This window comes from Salmo trutta, chromosome 40, assembly GCF_901001165.1.
Source record: "Salmo trutta chromosome 40, fSalTru1.1, whole genome shotgun sequence".
Classification (NCBI taxonomy): domain Eukaryota; kingdom Metazoa; phylum Chordata; class Actinopteri; order Salmoniformes; family Salmonidae; genus Salmo; species Salmo trutta.
Genome location: NC_042996.1, coordinates 676,507 through 695,311, shown reverse-complemented (window position 1 = coordinate 695,311; position 18,805 = coordinate 676,507). Strand labels below are relative to the sequence as shown.

Here is an 18,805-nt window from a genome sequence, read left to right as displayed (position 1 = left end):
GATGATGATCATATTTGGAACTGTGTGTTTCAGCAGGATTCCATTACCCTGTTCTATTTACTGCTGACTATTTTAAACCAAATCTTGCGTGGGCACTGTCCAGCTTCTGTCACAAGAGACTCCAGGGTATTGGGAAGCAGCATTTGGTGTGGGAGTGTGTTTAGTTTACCCAGGGAGCCTTCGTAGTTCTCAGACTCTGTACTCAGGAAGCTGTTGACCTTCTTGACAGCAGCCATCTGGACCTCTAAGTCAGCCAGGTTCCTCACCACCCAGTTCAGGTAGTTGGTCACCTGGGTAACGAGAGGTAAACACAATATATATTTCTTACATGTTCTATGAAGTGTCATAAATAGGTATAGACATAATACTACTATTAATAATACTATTAATTATAATAATTGTTATTATTATTATTGTAATATGTCTGAGTGGGAGTCTTTTTACTCATTGCCTTGGACAATATGAGGTTAACCAAAGGTATTTAATGGTTGAGAAGAATACATAAAAGGCTGATGAGTCAGAAGAGAGTATTCTGGAGAAGAGTCGTGGATGGGCTATGCTCTCTGAGGAGTGATAAGCCTACAGAAAAAAATACTGTGGCTTTTTGTTACAGTAAAAACAAAGATGAATGCTGAGGACAATACAGCTTCTATTGTTTCACATCTTCTGGCAGTGGGAGAGGAATACAATCCATCTATTAAAAATATCCCTTCTCTACGAAGGACTGGCAACAATACTCCTCTCATTAATGTGACTGATGCAGTCCTTCTCTGTACAGTTCCATAAATGGTCTACTGAATACGTTGTCTAAATACTTGCTGCCTTGACATCTTGTAAACGTCTGAATGGGCAATACAACTACACTCAGATCCAGGTGAATAAGGGCCTGTTATTAAAAAGATTGTCATCTGAGGAAGTTGATCCTGTACGTTGTTTCTGTGCTGTGGGTATGTTCATGTTTAGGTGACATTGGGGAGACGTTGACTCACTGTAAGGGCGTAGGTCAGGCCTAACCCCACCATGCTAGAGGGAAGGTTCTTGCCAGAGCTCCATATTGAGGCTACTGCTGCTGTTAGCACAATGACAGCACCCAGGTAGTCCTGGGAGAGAAAGAGAGACAGATAAGATAGTTAGAGGGAGAGAGAGAGAGAGAGAATTTGAAGTTGTGAATTCAACACAGCATTTAACTCTAATCTCAAAAAGTAATTTCTTCTAATTCTGCAGCTCAGTGTGATAAGAAACCAGGGAGTATTGTGTTGAATATTCAGTAGGATACCATTAGTATTACAATAGTCCCATGTGGTATTAATAATGTCATGGTTGAATCGTGGACATGAATATTCTCTCACCGTTCTGACCTCCAACCAGCGGTTGGCAGCAGAGAGGAACAGGTAGGCTGTGTTGTTGGTATCTGTCAGCTCCAGCATCTTCTGCTTGAATCGAGATTCATGTCTGAAGAACAAATGGAAAATAAATATAGCTTATACCTACCAGACTCTTTCCCATCTGAAAATGTGACCAGGTTTGAACCCGGCGTCTAGACTGTGTTAGCCCGCACGTCTGCAGGTCCCAGTCCTGGTTATGGTTCATAGAAACACCTCCGTTAGACAAACACTGAAGTGGGATTGTTTCAGGACTGGACCATCGTACCTGATGATGTGAGTTGGACCATGGCTGCTACACAGCTAAGTGACATCTAACATTGGACCACGAGAGAAAGAGAGAGAAGCCACGGTGCTGCCAAGATGAGGAAGTCTTCAGGGAGGAAGAGGCTGTCTGAGGGGTAGTAACCGTGAGAGCTGTTTAATGTTGCATTACCACGATTCTGGGGAAAAGGAGGAACGTTTGTGAACTGTTTAGAGTGGGATTCATGTAATTCTGGATCAAGAGAAAGATTTGGGTTTGTGATATCCTCCTTCCTCCATGAATGAATGGTTCTGGATGGGTTGGAAGAGTTCTAGATGGGATTCAAGTTGTTTAATTCACACCAATATTACATATAAGCAAAGGAACTAACCTTCAGTGTCAACAAATCCACCACTTTGTTTCGAGTTTCGGATGGCTAAGTACAGAGTTACTGCCTTCCTAAAACCTATAAGTGCTTCTTGAGTATGTTGTGTAACGATGCTCTGGGCGAAATTTCCACTCTGTCACACGTGTGTGTGTGTGTGTGTGTGTGTGTGTGTGTGTGTGTGTGTGTGTGTGTGTGTATGGTACACTGACCTGAATGCTCGGATGGTGGTGAGTCCCTCTGCAGTCTCAGAGAAGTGGCAGAGCAGAGGAAGCTGGGTGGAGTCATCTAAGTCCTGAAGGTCCCTGAGAGAGAAAATGAAGAAAAGTCTGGACAATGTGGAAACAGAGACGAAAAGCACGTGGAATATATACTTTTTCTGATAGTGTAAAGGAAACTACATTGAGCTGAAATGGACCAGGTCTGCCCAGTGAACTCACTTTGAGGCGACCCGGAAGTACTTCTGTATAAAGTAGAAGGACACAGCCAGAGGAATCAGAGCGATGAGGAAGCTTGGGGTGACGAACGCTATGACCCCGATGGCTGACAGGCAGAGCAGAGTGGAGCGGGTCAAAGACTCCAGGGTAGGAGGGATGTGCTGGAGAATGGGCAGATAGAGAGAGAGAGAGAGAGAGGAAGAGAAAGAGAGAGAGGGAGGAGATAGTATCATGTCAGTGCTACATTTCTGACCTACGCTCTGGACCTCAATGTCGTCCTCTTTAACCATCTGAGGTCACCTGAGGGACGTAATATAATGACGTGGGAGGTGGACTCATCTCAACAGTAGACTAATTCTGACGCCTGCAAATGACTGACAAACTCTTAATATTTGTGTGAGCTGTAATCTTAAGGCCACTCAGGGCAAGCCCAGCTGGAGAGCAGCACTGGAGTCTGTCCAATCACACCATGGCCAAAGACAGATCCTTCATCAGACAGATGACAGCTTCCTGAGTAGAGGATTCCCACAGTACTCATTTAACATTTAAATGTTTGGCATTTTGCAGTCATTCTTATCCAGAGCGACTAACAGGAGAAATTAGGTTTTAGTGCCTCGATCACGGGCACATCGACAGATTTTTCACCTAGTCGGCTGTGGATTTGAACCAGCGACCATTTGGTTACTGTCCCAACGCTCTTAACCGCTCGGGTACTTTACCCTAATACTCCTGACTGAAATAAGTCAACAGATCAGTCTACTGAGGGTGAACATCATTTTCAGAATCACCTGATCTATGATGTTGGTGTCAGCTGAGAAACGGTTCAGGATCTGACCCAAGGGGGTCACGTCAAAGAATCTGAAAAGAGATTCAAAATATACATTATTTCAAATATTAGTCTGAAAAATATATAAAATGTGAAAATGTTTATAATTAATAAATTATTCAACACATTCTTTCTGGTTCAACTATATTCAGTTCCCTTCTATTTAAACACGGATGATGTCATAAAGAGTATAAGAATCTGTGGATGAGGTGTGTCGTGGGTACCTGATAGGTGAGGTGTGTCGTGGGTACCTGATAGGTGAGGTGTGTCGTGGGTAACTGATAGGTGAGGTGTGTCGTGGGTACCTGATAGGTGAGGTGTGTCGTAGGTACCTGATAGGTGAGGTGTGTCGTGGGTACCTGATAGGTGAGGTGTGTCGTGGGTACCTGATAGGTGAGGTGTGTCGTGGGTACCTGATAGGTGAGGTGTGTCGTGGGTACCTGATAGGTGAGGTGTGTCGTGGGTACCTGATAGGTGAGGTGTGTCGTGGGTACCTGATAGGTGAGGTGTGTCGTAGGTACCTGATAGGTGAGGTGTGTCGTGGGTACCTGATAGGTGAGGTGTGTCGTGGGTACCTGATGGGTGAGGTGTGTCGTGAGTACCTGATAGGTGAGGTGTGTTGTGGGTACCTGATAGGTGAGGTGTGTCGTGGGTACCTGATGGGTGAGGTGTGTCATGGGTACCTGATGGGTGAGGTGTGTCGTGGGTACCTGATAGGTGAGGTGTGTCATGGGTACCTGATGGGTGAGGTTTGTCGTGGGTACCTGATGGGTGAGGTGTGTCATGGGTACCTGATGGGTGGGGTGTGTCGTGGGTACCTGATAGGTGCGTGGATGATCTTGTTGAGCAGGTTGTGGTGCAGGTTGGTAGCAGCAGACAGACCCAGGAACTCCACGGTCAGAGAGGTGATCAGACACAGGGCTATCCCCGCTCCACACAGGATGATAAACACTGGCACATAGTAGGAGTCAGGCAGACCAGCCTAGTAACCACATAATACACCACAAAGACACATAGTAGGAGTCAGGCAGACCAGCCTAGTAACCACATAATACACCACAAAGACACATAGTAGGAGTCAGGCTGACCAGCCTAGTAACCACATAATACACCACAAAGACACATAGTAGGAGTCAGGCTGACCAGCCTAGTAACCACATAATACACCACAAAGACACATAGTAGGAGTCAGGCTGACCAGCCTAGTAACCACATAATACACCACAAAGACACAGGAATACCTGAGATAGGATAAAGTAATCCTTCTAACCCCCCCCCCCCCTTAAAAGATTTAGATGCACTATTGTAAAGTGGTTGTTCCACTGGATATCATAAGGTGAATGCACCAATTTGTAAGTCGCTCTGGATAAGAGCGTCTGCTAAATGACTTAAATGTAAATGTAAAATAGTAGGAGTCAGGTTGACCAGCCTAGTAATCACATAATACACCAGAAAGACACATAGTAGGAGTCAGGCTGACCAGCCTAGTAATCACATAATACACCACAAAGACACATAGTAGGAGTCAGGCTGACCAGCCTAGTAACCACATAATACACCACAAAGACACATAGTAGGAGTCAGGCTGACCAGCCTAGTAACCACATAATACACCACAAAGACACATAGTAGGAGTCAGGCTGACCAGCCTAGTAACCACATAATACACCACAAAGACACATAGTGGGAGTCAGGCTGACCAGCCTAGTAACCACATAATACACCACAAAGACACATAGTGGGAGTCAGGCTGACCAGCCTAGTAACCACATAATACACCACAAAGACACATAGTAGGAGTCAGGCTGACCAGCCTAGTAACCACATAATACACCACAAAGACACATAGTAGGAGTCAGGCTGACCAGCCTAGTAACCACATAATACACCACAAAGACACATAGTAGGAGTCAGGCTGACCAGCCTAGTAACCACATAATACACCACAAAGACACATAGTGGGAGTCAGGCTGACCAGCCTAGTAACCACATAATACACCACAAAGACACATAGTGGGAGTCAGGCTGACCAGCCTAGTAACCACATAATACACCACAAAGACACATAGTAGGAGTCAGGCTGACCAGCCTAGTAACCACATAATACACCACAAAGACACATAGTAGGAGTCAGGCTGACCAGCCTAGTAACCACATAATACACCACAAAGACACAGGAATACCTGAGATAGGATAAAGTAATCCTTCTAACCCCCCCCCCCCCCTTAAAAGATTTAGATGCACTATTGTAAAGTGGTTGTTCCACTGGATATCATAAGGTGAATGCACCAATTTGTAAGTCGCTCTGGATAAGAGCGTCTGCTAAATGACATAAATGTAAATGTAAAATAGTAGGAGTCAGGTTGACCAGCCTAGTAATCACATAATACACCACAAAGACACATAGTAGGAGTCAGGCTGACCAGCCTAGTAACCACATAATACACCACAAAGACACATAGTAGGAGTCAGGCTGACCAGCCTAGTAACCACATAATACACCACAAAGACACATAGTAGGAGTCAGGCTGACCAGCCTAGTAACCACATAATACACCACAAAGACACATAGTGGGAGTCAGGCTGACCAGCCTAGTAACCACATAATACACCACAAAGACACATAGTGGGAGTCAGGCTGACCAGCCTAGTAACCACATAATACACCACAAAGACACATAGTAGGAGTCAGGCAGACCAGTGTAGTAATCATATAATACACCACAAAGACACATAGTAGGAGTCAGGCTGACCAGCCTAGTAACCACATAATACACCACAAAGACACATAGTAGGAGTCAGGCTGACCAGCCTAGTAACCACATTATACACCACAAAGACACATAGTAGGAGTCAGGCTGACCAGCCTAGTAACTACATAATACACCACAAAGACACATAGTAGGAGTCAGGCAGACCAGCCTAGTAACCACATAATACACCACAAAGACACATAGTAGGAGTCTGGCAGACCAGCCTAGTAACCACATAATACACCACAAAGACACATAGTAGGAGTCAGGCAGACCAGCCTAGTAACCACATTATACACCACAAAGACACATAGTAGGAGTCAGGCTGACCAGCCTAGTAACCACATAATACACCACAAAAACACATAGTAGGAGTCAGGCTGACCAGCCTAGTAACCACATAATACACCACAAAGACACATTCTGTCAGACAACAGGATTTCAACAGGCCTTACTCACTGCCACTAACACTGAGTACTGGTAGTGAAAGGTGTTCATATCTCACCGCTGAGTTTGTCCAATTGGAGAAGACAGCTGCTGCAGAGGCATTGACAAAGTCTCTTGTAACATTTCCAAAGTCTGGGGCATATCCATTAGCATCGCCATAAGCAGTCCCATTGACTGGGCCATCGCCATAAGCAGTCCCATTGACTGGGCCATCGCCATAAGCAGTCCCATTGACTGGGACATCGCCATAAGCAGTCCCATTGACTGGGACATCGCCATAAGCAGTCCCATTGACTGGGACATTGCCTTTAGCAGTCCATTCAGCCAGCCAGTAGTCGATGGCGACCATGACGGAGTGTTTCAGCAGCTTGGAGAAGACCATGAGGAAGACCATGAGGAAGCCACCAGAGGACAGGTACTGCCAGCACACCCTCCACGGGATCTTAGAGCGCCGACTGGTGGTCGTCGACATGTTGTCGTCATCTTCCTCCTCCTCTTCCTCCTCTGTCAGGGACGAGAGAATGAGGGATTATTGTCACATGTCGTAATAGAACTTAACTTGTATGAGAGACAGTGTTGGCAATGCATTTCACCTTCTTCGTCATCGTCGACCTGGTTCTTGGCCTCTCTGGAGTAGAAAGCTCTTCTCAGGGTCTTCCTCTCCAGAGCAGTCTGACAGTTATCAATCTCAGTGTCCTGCAGTACAGATACAACTGTTGTTTGGTTGGTTGGCAGGTAAATTAGCTACACTACACATTACAGACCAGAGGAGGCTGGTGGGAGGAGTTACAGGAGGACAGGCTCATTGTAATGGCTGGAATAAATGGAATGGTCAAGCACGTTGTTTCCATGTGTTGGCTCCATTCCATTTATTCCATTCCAGTCTTTACAATGAGCTCCTACACGTCCTCCTATAACTCCACCCACCAGCCTCCTCTGTTACAGACAGTCTGTCAGTAGGAGAGAAAGAAGTGAATATGACCTTCTCTAGTTCCTGGTCCTGTCTATTCATCAGGGTCTTCCAGTGTTCATACAGCTCTACATCATGAGTCTGAATGTCCTTCAGAGTGCCTTCCCTCAGCACTGAGCCATCCTTCATGGCTATGATCTGGGACACAGAGAGAACAGTGTAAAATCAGGACCCTTATAAAGAAACCGTCTCAGGGTAGGAATGCTGATCTAGGATCAGGTCCCCCTGCCCCGTCCGTGTAATACTCTTTATTATGATCTAAAAGGAAAAACTGATCCTATATCAGCAGCATTCCTACTCTAAGATGCTTTATGAATACAGACCCGGTGCAAATAGTAGAGTACATTGAGAGAGGAATCCACAGAAGACTGTTGGGATGCTCACCCAGTCAGCATGGATGAGGTACTGCAGTTTGTGTGTGACCAGGACCACAGTGCGTTTATCATCCTGTAGGAACTTCAGGATGCCCTCCTGCATCAGGTGGTCACTCAGGTGGATGTCCAGCGCTGAGAACGGGTCATCCTGAGGGTAAAGGTCAGAGATCAGGGGTCAGAGACAACATGGACGATCCAATTAGATCAGAGCGTATCGGAGTGAAAGACGTGGATTAAATTATGTTTTTTTAACAGATCATCCTTTATTCATATTAAGTTACAGCACGTTTAATTCACAGGTCTCAGATGACTTCAGAACATACAGTCAATCAAACCTAGCTCCCAGAGGACCCCGGAACCTGAATAAACACCAATACCCTAGGATGAACTAGTCTTTATACTGTACAGCACTGAGACACGTAAACAGTCCTGAGGGCAGAGGGTCTGAGATCATCAGACACAGCATGATAGACACCTCATTAGGAGGCAAGACGTCATAAAGACGTCCTTAGCTAATAGATGTTGCTTCTAGCTGGGTGTTCACTCTGCCGTCCCACTGTGTATTAATACAGCACTTTAGAGTGGTATTTCCTTATTTGGCACATTTGTCAGTGTGAGCTGAGCTACGTATGGAGAAACGTGCCTGTTCCTATCCCATGACAGAGATGCTGTATCAGGGGCGGGGTTAGACATCTAATTAACAGCTGCCACAGGAAATGATGTGGGAACACAAACACATGATGACATCACACAGGAGTAGGAAGAAATGGGATGTAGATGGACATAGAGTTGTCTGTAGCAGCGAGAGACGGGAAAGTGTGTGTGATTACGTGTGTGTGTGTGTGTGTGTGTGTGTGTGTGTGTGTGTGTGTGTGTGTGTGTGTGTGTGTGTGTGTGTGTGTGTGTGTGTGTGTGTGTGTGTGTGTGTGTGTGTGTGTGTATGGCTAGCCAGGCCAGATGGCAGAGCAGAGGGATTCCTGTAAACGGCATGACAACTCTTGTCAGCAGTATGGTATGGTTACAAGAGAGGCCTGCAGACAGAGATCCATCCCACCTGCTGCTCCTCCCGCTCCCATACAGAGGGAGGCTGGCTGGCCCTCCCTGGATCTCCCTGGCTGCCTCTGAAATCACACCCTATTCCCGATATAGTTCAATCCTTATGCACACACTGTCCCAAAAGCAGTGTACTGTTTAGGGAATAGAAAAGGGTGTCCCTGTCTTTGGCTCTAATTGGCTCGCCCTGGAACACCTAGAGAACACCCTAGAACACCTAGAGAACACCCTAGAACACCTAGAGAATACCCTAGAACACATAGAGAACACCCTAAAACACCATGAGAACATCCTAGAACACCTAGAGAACACCCTAGAACACCTAGAGAACACCCTAAACACCTAGAGAACACCCTAGAACACCAAGAGAACACCCTAGAACACCTAGAGAACACCCTAAAACATATAGAGAACATCCTAGAACACCTAGAGAACACCCTAGAACATCTAGAGAATACCCTAAAACACATAGAGAACACCCTAGAACACCCTATAACACCTAGAGAACACCCTAGAATACCTAGAGAACACCCTAAAACACCTAGAGAAAACACCCTAAAACACCCTAGAAAACCCAGAGAACACCATAGAACACAGAAAACACTGTGGAATACCTAGAGAACACCCTAGAACACCTAGATAACACAGTCTAGAACACAGAGCGAACACCCTAAAACACATAGAGAACACCCTATACCACCTAGAGAACACCCTAGAACACCCTAGAATACCTAGAGAACACCCTAAAACACCTAGAGAAAACACCCTAAAACACCCTAGAAAACCCAGAGAACACCATAGAACACAGAAAACACTGTGGAATACCTAGAGAACACCCTAGAACACCTAGATAACAGTCTAGAACACAGAGCGAACACCCTAGAACACCCTAGAACACTCTAGAACACCCTAGAACACCTAGAGAACACCCTAGAACACCTAGAGAACATCCTAGAACACCTAGATAACAGTCTAGAACACAGAGCGAACACCCTAGAACACCTAGATAACAGTCTAGAACACAGAGCGAACACCCTAGAACACCTAGAGAACACTCTAGAATACCCTAGAACACCTAGAGAACACCCTAGATCACCTAGAGAACACCCTAGAACACATAGATAACACCCTAGAACACCTAGAGAACACCCTAGAACACCTAGATAACAGTCTAGAACACAGAGCGAACACCCTAGAACACCTAGAGAACACTCTAGAACACTCTAGAACACCTAGAGAACACCCTAGATCACCTAGAGAACACCCTAGAACACATAGATAACACCCTAGAACACCTAGAGAACACCCTAGAACACCTAGAGAACACCCTAGAACACAAAGAGAACCCTGGCTCTGTCTGACTATTCTGAGAAGGCATCTTTGAGGGAGAGCTTCTAGCCTCTTCCAGTGAACTCAATAGGAAATTGATCTTCTATTGAAGTCAATAGATAAAGCACTTTATCATTCATTGACTCACCAGGAAGACTATGTTGGTGTTCTGGTAGAGAGCCCGAGCCACACATATCCTCTGTCTCTGGCCTCCACTCAGGTTGATGCCCTGGGAGAAAAACACACCGTTAAGAAGAGTAGCCAGGTACACAAGGAATCTGACACAAATCACTGTTCACTGCTAGTTCTTGGTAAAATATGTCAATGTGTCTGAGGTAAGAGATGGGGCTTGTGCCCAAAAAGATAAGAATAGACAGTGATAAAAAACAACAGTAATAATGAGGTGATTATAATAGTGTAATAATTTAGCCAGTGTTTCAGTACCCTCTCTCCGATCTCCGTCTGGTCTCCGAAGGGCAGGAGGTCTACATCAGGCTGCAGGGAGCAGGCGTCAATCACAGTCTTGTATCTGAGACACACAGCAGGGCATCAGACTGACAGACAGACAACACCCTCTATCAAGACACAGTTAGAAACATGGCTGCCTTGGATACTAAGGGATTCAACAGCACAGCCAAACAGTCCTCATCAGAGAAGAGATATAAGCCAGCATCAGCCTCAAGAAGCATCAAGAGTGATAGCAATCTGATGGACCATCTAATTAGTGTCATTAAAAGTACATCTCAGCTGATGCATGACCAAGTGAATTAACCAAACACAAACATTGGTCTAGTCTTAATTACATTGATGAAGGGTGTTGAGGAGCAGTAGAGAATACAGTGAAGAAGAGTACAGTAGAGTAGAGTAGGGTAGAGTAGGGTGGAGTAGAATAGAGTATAGTAGAGTAGGTTCGAGTAGAGAACAGTAGAGTAGGGTGGAGTAGGTTAAAGTAGGGTTAAGTAGGGTTGAGTGGAGTAGGGTATGGTATGGTAGAGTAGAGTAGGGTAGAGTAGGTTAAAGTAGAGTTAAGTAGGGTGGAGTAGAGTAGAGTAGAGTAGAATAGAGTAGAGTAGAGTAGAGTAGAGTAGAGTAGAGTAGAGTAGAGTAGAGTAGAGTAGAGTAGGGTAGGGTAGGGTAAAGTATGGTTGAGTAGAGTAGAATAGAGTAGAGTAGAGTAGGTTAGAGTAGAGTACAGTAGAGCAGCGTACAGTGCAGTAGAGTAGGTTAGAGTAGGGTTGAGTAGAGTAGGTTAAAGTAGGGTTAAGTAGGGTACAGTAGAGTAGAGTAGGGTAGAGTAGAGTAGGGTAGAGTAGAGTAAGGTAGAGTAGAGTAGGGTAAGAGTAAAGTAGGTTAGAGTAGAGTGGTGTTTTACCTCTGTTTGTTGAAGGGACTGCCAAACGTGATGTTATCCTCCACGGTGGCATTCAGCAGCCAAGACTTCTGGGTAGCGTAGCCCACAGAGTACCTGTTCTTACTGAGGCATTATGGGAAATGGAGGCAGAAGACAGAGAGCTGAAACTACAAACATGGAGGTAGGGGAGCGGGTAATCTTTGGGACGTCAACACTGAGGCACATCAAGCGGTGAGTGGGGGAAGTGGGTTTAGGTTTCTAACACAGGTTAATGATGAGCTGGAAGAGTTGAACCAAAATAACAACAATGTGCTGGGAGTCCAGTTTGTTGATCTTGTTGGATGTGCAGCAGAACTACCCAAAGACCCAAAGGATATGCTTGAGGATAAGAGCATTATGTGTCTGAAGGCACAGTGCTTTGTGTACCATTGTGTACCAGTGCTCCCACCTCCATATGTTAGCCTTAGCTGGTTATTAATGGCTGAGTAATTGCACGATATAAGAGAAAGAGAGAATGAAGACGTTAGCTATGGGTCATGCACACTGACCAGGATGTTGGTCTCTTTGTGTACAGTATTCCTATTGTCTCCTGTTGAAAACATACTGTGGAGGCGAATCCACAGTGTCAAAATATATCTCTATCCCTATAACTGCCTTTTCAGTCAGTTACTTCAGACCCAGACTCCCAGCATGGAAGCACACAAACACTCCACGACTCACTCCACGACCAGCTAGTAACAACTCAATGATCACCATGACTGACGAATGGAGGGATTGAGGGAGGGATATAGGGAATGATGGCAGGGGAATGGAGGGATTGAGGGAGGGATAAAGGGAATGATGGCAGGGGAATGGAGGGATTGAGGGAGGGATATAGGGAATGATGGCAGGGGAATGGAGGGATTGAGGGAGGGATATAGGGAATGATGGCAGGGAATGGAGGGATTGAGGGAGGGATATAGGGAATGATGGCAGGGGAATGGAGGGATTGAGGGAGGGATATAGGGAATGATGGCAGGGGAATGGAGGGATTGAGGGAGGGATAAAGGGAATGATGGCAGGGGAATGGAGGGATTGAGGGAGGAATATAGGGAATGATGGCAGGGGAATGGAGGGATTGAGGGAGGAATATAGGGAATGATGGCAGGGAATGGAGGGATTGAGGGAGGGATATAGGGAATGATGGCAGGGGAATGGAGGGATTGAGGGAGGGATAAAGGGAATGATGGCAGGGGAATGGAGGGATTGAGGGAGGGATAAAGGGAATGATGGCAGGGGAATGGAGGGATTGATGGAGGGATATAGGGAATGATGGCATGGGAATGGAGGGATTGAGGGAGGGATATAGGGAATGATGGCAGGGGAATGGAGGGATTGAGGGAGGGATATAGGGAATGATGGCAGGGGAATGGAGGGATTGAGGGAGGGATAAAGGGAATGATGGCAGGGGAATGGAGGGATTGATGGAGGGATATAGGGAATGATGGCAGGGGAATGGAGGGATTGAGGGAGGGATAAAGGGAATGATGGCAGGGGAATGGAGGGATTGAGGGAGGAATATAGGGAATGATGGCAGGGGAATGGAGGGATTGATAGAGGGATATAGGGAATGATAGCAGGGGAATGGAGGGATTGAGGGAGGGATATAGGGAATGATGGCAGGGGAATGGAGGGATTGAGGGAGGAATATAGGGAATGATGGCAGGGAATGGAGGGATTGAGGGAGGGATATAGGGAATGATGGCAGGGGAAGAGAGGGATTGAGGAAGGAATATAGGGAATGATGGCAGGGGAATGGAAGGATTGAGGGAGGGATATAGGGAATGATGGCAGGGGAATGGAGGGATTGAGGGAGGAATATAGGGAATGATGGCAGGGGAATGGAGGGATTGAGGGAGGGATATAGGGAATGATGGCAGGGAATGGAGGGATTGAGGGAGGGATATAGGGAATGATGGCAGGGGAATGGAGGGATTGAGGGAGGGATATAGGGAATGATGGCAGGGGAATGGAGGGATTGAGGGAGGGATATAGGGAATGATGGCAGGGGAATGGAGGGATTGAGGGAGGGATATAGGGAATGATGGCAGGGGAATGGAGGGATTGAGGGAGGGATATAGGGAATGATGGCAGGGGAATGGAGGAAGGGGGTGACGGCAGGGTCCCTTCAGAGGAAGTTTAAAAAGGGGTACCTCCTGGTTTCTTCAAAAGACCCGTCCGTCTCAAAACAACTGCAAGTCACGTTCAATGTGTTAGAGTCCGTACAGCCAGATAGACACAACCACCTCGACTTCACCTTCCTTTACACATGAAGAGCTGAACTGCACACGTGTGTGTGTGTGTGTGTGTGTGTGTGTGTACAGAGTTGCATATGTGTGTTCAAATGTAAACCTAGCAGAAGTGTCCTTACAGTAAAGCCCTGCTTTGTAGGGCAGCCCTAAAACTGTGTATCGGGGCGAAGAAATTTTGACAGAGAGCCAAGAGTCAATGTAATCCAGCGTTATCTACAGAATGACCTCCTTCAACAGTGCAGGCATACTGTCATGATACTGTCATGATACTGTCATGATACTGTCATTGTCTCAGGCCCAGGGCACTGTCTGCTCTAATAGTGTTATGGCTTCTCCTAGAATGATGTAGGTCTACATGAGGGTGGGATTCAGTGGGGATAACAGCGTCTGCTAAATCAACCATTCTCAACCCAGTCCTTGGGGCCACTAGTCCTTTCACATATTTGGTGTTTATTCAAAACTAGCCCGCCTAAATGATTCAACAAGTCAACTAATAGCCAAACGACTTAAGTGTTGAGACCTAAATGATTCAACTATTCAACTAATAGCCAACTGACTTAAGTGTTGAGACCTAAATGATTCAACTATTCAACTAATAGCCAAATGACTTAATAAGTGTTGAGACCAAAATGATTCAACTATTCAACTAATAGCCAACTGACTTAAGTGTTGAGACCTAAATGATTCATATGGTCAACTAATAGCCAAATGACTTAAGTGTTGAGACCAAAATGATTCAACTATTCAACTAATAGCCAACTGACTTAAGTGTTGAGACCTAAATGATTCAACTAGTCAACTAATAGCCAAATGACTTAAGTGTTGAGACCTAAATGATTCAACTAGTCAACTAATAGCCAAATGACTTAAGTGTTGAGACCTAAATGATTGATATGGTCAACTAATAGCCAACTGACTTGTAAATGTAGAATGTAGTGTACAGGGGTGAGATGGGAAGAGTGAACCCCAGGGGGAGAAAATACCTGTTGGCCTCGTGCAGCATCTCACTCACAGGCAGTCTGATTTAGATAGAAAACAACCACGACAGAAGAAGACAGAACACAGACAAGGCTGAGGTTAGTGTCTACGGCCCGTGATGACTACCTGTTCTGCTATGGTACTGACTGGCACCTTCGTTCGCTCACATAAGAGTGGACTTTATTTGGCAGGTCAATTTCATTTTTGGATTACTGCGAAGAAGAGCAGCCGTTATGGTTCTAAACAGACTGAGGAGACATAGTGGTTCTAATGGTAACTGTGGTACACCATCAGTATCACAGAGAACTTTAAAGAACTATATGGACCATGTTTCATAGCAGTGTATGAAGGGAGAGAAGTGTTTAATAGATTGATAGGGTATATTACAGCTTATTAACAGGCTGTGACTTAATGGAGAACAATGAAATCAACAGTTACTAAACCTACAACAAACGAATACCACTGTTTTCATTCAATCTAGCTCAAAATGAAAACCTTCCAGTCAGAAGTGTATTATTCATCCAATAAACCAAACAAAGACTTAACCCAATCAAATCTAATTCAATTATACAATTGAACACTTCCTGGACAAGTAATCACGCTAACTCCCAGCCAATATGTTGTTGGCAAGAAAATACCACAACGCCCAGTTCGTTAGCAATTAGCATGTGTCTGTTCTTCCTCTCAGGTTTCAATCTAAATGCTAATACTATGAATGCTAATCAGAGATCCATCTCCACAACATCACAGACGACCCAATCTTAATTTGACATTAACGTACATTAATATGAGTGCAGATCTCAAATTAAGATTTGGCCCTAGGAGATGGACATAGATTTTCTGTTTTGTTGTGAAAATATGAATAACAGAGATATGTGAAGACAGAGAGTTGAAAATGGAAAAGTCCAGTTTTAAAAGTGATGGTGACTGTGAGGTTGTGTTACAGAGATGAGTAGATAGATAGATGATGTTAGACAGTCAAAGTTCAGGCAAAGCTGACACCAGCAAGCAGACAGTGAGCGATGTACAGAGAGACAGAGGAGCAGCCAGCTCTCCTTCCATAACAACCACAGCCACAGAGACAGACACAACCAGGACACAGGAAGAACAATATACAGGACCAACAAGATGGAGGGTGGAATGGCTTCTTATTCCACAGATGAAGGCTTTGATTAGCATTGGTGGAGAAGCACAGTGAAACAGCCATTTCAAATGGACTTAATGGACGAGTCTGACAGATAGTCAACTCCAGAAAGACACAACGATCCCAAAACGAGATTGAGACGGATAAAGAGGAAATTAAATGTGTGTCCATCTTGGTATTTGAGTGGACCTCAGCATGTTCAGTACCTAATAAATATGAGGACCCCAGAGATGTACACCCTATTATAGACCTTCTAACATGTAGCTTATGCTGGTTGGTACCACTCACTTGCTCCAGTAGACCTTTCCACTGAGGGTCTGCATCTCTCCCAGCATGGCCAGCAACAGGGACGACTTCCCACAACCCACCTGGCCAACGATCATGGTCAGCTGACCTGGAGATCAGACACAGGACAAGAAGACAGTATATAAAAGGTAAGAAGACAGTATATAAAGGTAAGAAGACACTCTATAAAGGTAAGAAGACACTATATAAAGGTAAGAAGACACTATATAAAGGTAAGAAGACACTATATAAAGGTAAGAAGACACTATATAAAGGTAAGAAGACACTATATAAAGGTAAGAAGACACTATATAAAAGGTAAGAAGACACTATATAAAACGTAAGAAGAGACTATATAAAAGGTAAGAAGACACTCTATAAAGGTAAGAAGACACTATATAAAGGTAAGAAGACAGTATATAAAAGGTAAGAAGACACTATATAAAGGTAAGAAGACACTATATAAAGGGTAAGAAGACTCTATATAAAGGTAAGAAGACACTATATAAAGGTAAGAAGACACTATATAAAGGTAAGAAGACACTATATAAAGGGTAAGAAGACACTATATAAAGGTAAGAAGACACTATATAAAGGTAAGAAGACACTATATAAAGGTAAGAAGACAGTATATAAAGGTAAGAAGACACTATATAAAGGGTAAGAAGACTCTATATAAAGGTAAGAAGACACTATATAAAGGTAAGAAGACACTATATAAAGGTAAGAAGACACTATATAAAGGTAAGAAGACAGTATATAAAGGTAAGAAGACAGTATATAAAGGTAAGAAGACACTATATAAAGGTAAGAAGACACTATATAAAGGTAAGAAGACACTATATAAAACGTAAGAAGACACTATATAAAAGGTAAGAAGACAGTATATAAAGGTAAGAAGACATTATATAAAAGGTAAGAAGACAGTATATAAAGGTAAGAAGACACTATATAAAGGTAAGAAGACACTATATAAAGGTAAGAAGACAGTATATAAAGGTAAGAAGACACTATATAAAGGTAAGAAGACACTATATAAAGGTAAGAAGACTATATAAAGCATTAGAGACAACAGATTGATCAATCTGACATTGATAATGTCTGTTACAGCCCTGGGTAAAGCTTAAAAGTAGGATAGGATATTGGGATATCTTTACACACTCAATTTAGAGCAGTCACGTTTCCACATCAGTGGAGGCTGGTGGGAGGAGTTATAGGAGGATGGGCTCATTATAATGGATAGAATGGAATCAATGGAATGGTATCAATCATGTGGTTTCCATATGTTTGACGTGTTTGATACTGTTCCATTTATTACATTCCAGCCAATACAATGTCCCTGTCCTCCTATAGCTCCCCCCACCAGCCTCCTCTGTTCCACATATCCTACATAACGCTTCTACTCCCTCAGCTGCAGCAAATAGTGGTCTACCAGGACCAGCCTATCCTGTTTGTCTTAGCAGACTAGCTGTCATATCTGACGGGCCACTGGCCATGAGGTCATAGCAGGGAGATATACTACACTGTCACACACACGCACAAACACACACACAGCTGGTGTTAGATTTACTACACTGTCACACACACACGCACAAACACACACACAGCTGGTGTTAGATATTCTACACTGGCTGTCGACGACCTCCTAAACAGGACGCAGCCTGGTGTTGCCATAGTGTTCCCAGCAGGATCGGGTTACCTGTTGGAATGCAGATGTTGATGTCGGACAACGTTGACAAGTTGCTTCCCCATGTGAAGAATCCACTGTTCACCTGAACAGGAAACAGTGGGATTAGCAGGCTGACAGAAAAGCATTAGACATGGACATGTTATGGTCTCCAGCTGGTGGTTTAGATATGTATGTGTACATAGAAATAATTAACCATTTAGATCTTTAAGGCAAATATAATAGCATGTTTACATAGTTATGTTGTGTTTTATGTCTTGTCCGATTCTACTGTTTATTATAGCCAGTAATCGCCCCCCCTTTCATCCCCTACAGCAAAACCACACAAGATCTGAGATTCAGTGACACAGAACTAATAAATACAAGTTAAAAATGAAAGACAGACGTCTTATTACCGCTGAGAAAAGAGACTTGGTAAATTAAGTTTGTAAATAGACAGAGCGGATGTTACGGGGGTGGGGACCAGAGGGGATGGGGAGTCTTGAAAGGGAGGCAGGGATAGGGGTAGAGAGAGGTAGAGGGGGAGTGGAGGAAGATAGGGGTGAGCTGGGAGGAAGAGTTGGGGGGATAAGATGGAAGAGAAGCGAGAGGGAGGAATAAAGAGGGAGAGAGAAGGGGTGATGGGAGACAGAGAGGAAGAGAGAAGGGGTGATGGGAGACAGAGGAAGACAGAGGCAGAGAGAAGGGGTGATGGGAGACAGAGAGGAAGGTAGAGAGAGGCAGAGAGAAGGGGTGATGGGAGACAGAGAGGAAGGTAGAGAGAGGCAGAGAGAAGGGGTGATGGGAGACAGAGAGGAAGGTAGAGAAAGGCAGAGAGAAGGGGTGATGGGAGACAGAGAGGAAGAGAGAGGCAGAGAGAAGGGGTGATG

The 18,805-nt window shown here is 44.6% G+C and overlaps 1 protein-coding gene across 4 annotated transcripts in view; it reads right to left on the bottom strand.

Annotated features, from left to right (window-relative positions):
• The window catches only part of LOC115179981 (ATP-binding cassette sub-family C member 9), a 63,348-nt gene that overhangs the window by 18,548 nt on the left and 25,995 nt on the right, over window positions 1-18,805 (bottom strand). For 3 of the 4 annotated variants that reach the window (XM_029741805.1, XM_029741802.1, XM_029741804.1), the window contains 18 exons: window positions 17,949-18,021; window positions 16,253-16,358; window positions 14,826-14,861; window positions 13,744-13,782; window positions 11,573-11,674; window positions 10,645-10,729; window positions 10,349-10,429; window positions 7,829-7,966; window positions 7,457-7,582; window positions 7,068-7,170; window positions 6,533-6,978; window positions 4,093-4,256; window positions 3,237-3,306; window positions 2,452-2,609; window positions 2,224-2,316; window positions 1,350-1,452; window positions 990-1,100; window positions 170-290 (listed from right to left, as the gene is read on the bottom strand). In XM_029741805.1, the coding sequence (XP_029597665.1) occupies window positions 170-290; window positions 990-1,100; window positions 1,350-1,452; window positions 2,224-2,316; window positions 2,452-2,609; window positions 3,237-3,306; window positions 4,093-4,256; window positions 6,533-6,978; window positions 7,068-7,170; window positions 7,457-7,582; window positions 7,829-7,966; window positions 10,349-10,429; window positions 10,645-10,729; window positions 11,573-11,674; window positions 13,744-13,782; window positions 14,826-14,861; window positions 16,253-16,358; window positions 17,949-18,021 (2,155 nt within the window). The remainder of the gene's footprint in view (window positions 1-169; window positions 291-989; window positions 1,101-1,349; window positions 1,453-2,223; window positions 2,317-2,451; window positions 2,610-3,236; window positions 3,307-4,092; window positions 4,257-6,532; window positions 6,979-7,067; window positions 7,171-7,456; window positions 7,583-7,828; window positions 7,967-10,348; window positions 10,430-10,644; window positions 10,730-11,572; window positions 11,675-13,743; window positions 13,783-14,825; window positions 14,862-16,252; window positions 16,359-17,948; window positions 18,022-18,805) is intronic. The other variant, XM_029741806.1, reaches the window with a different exon arrangement.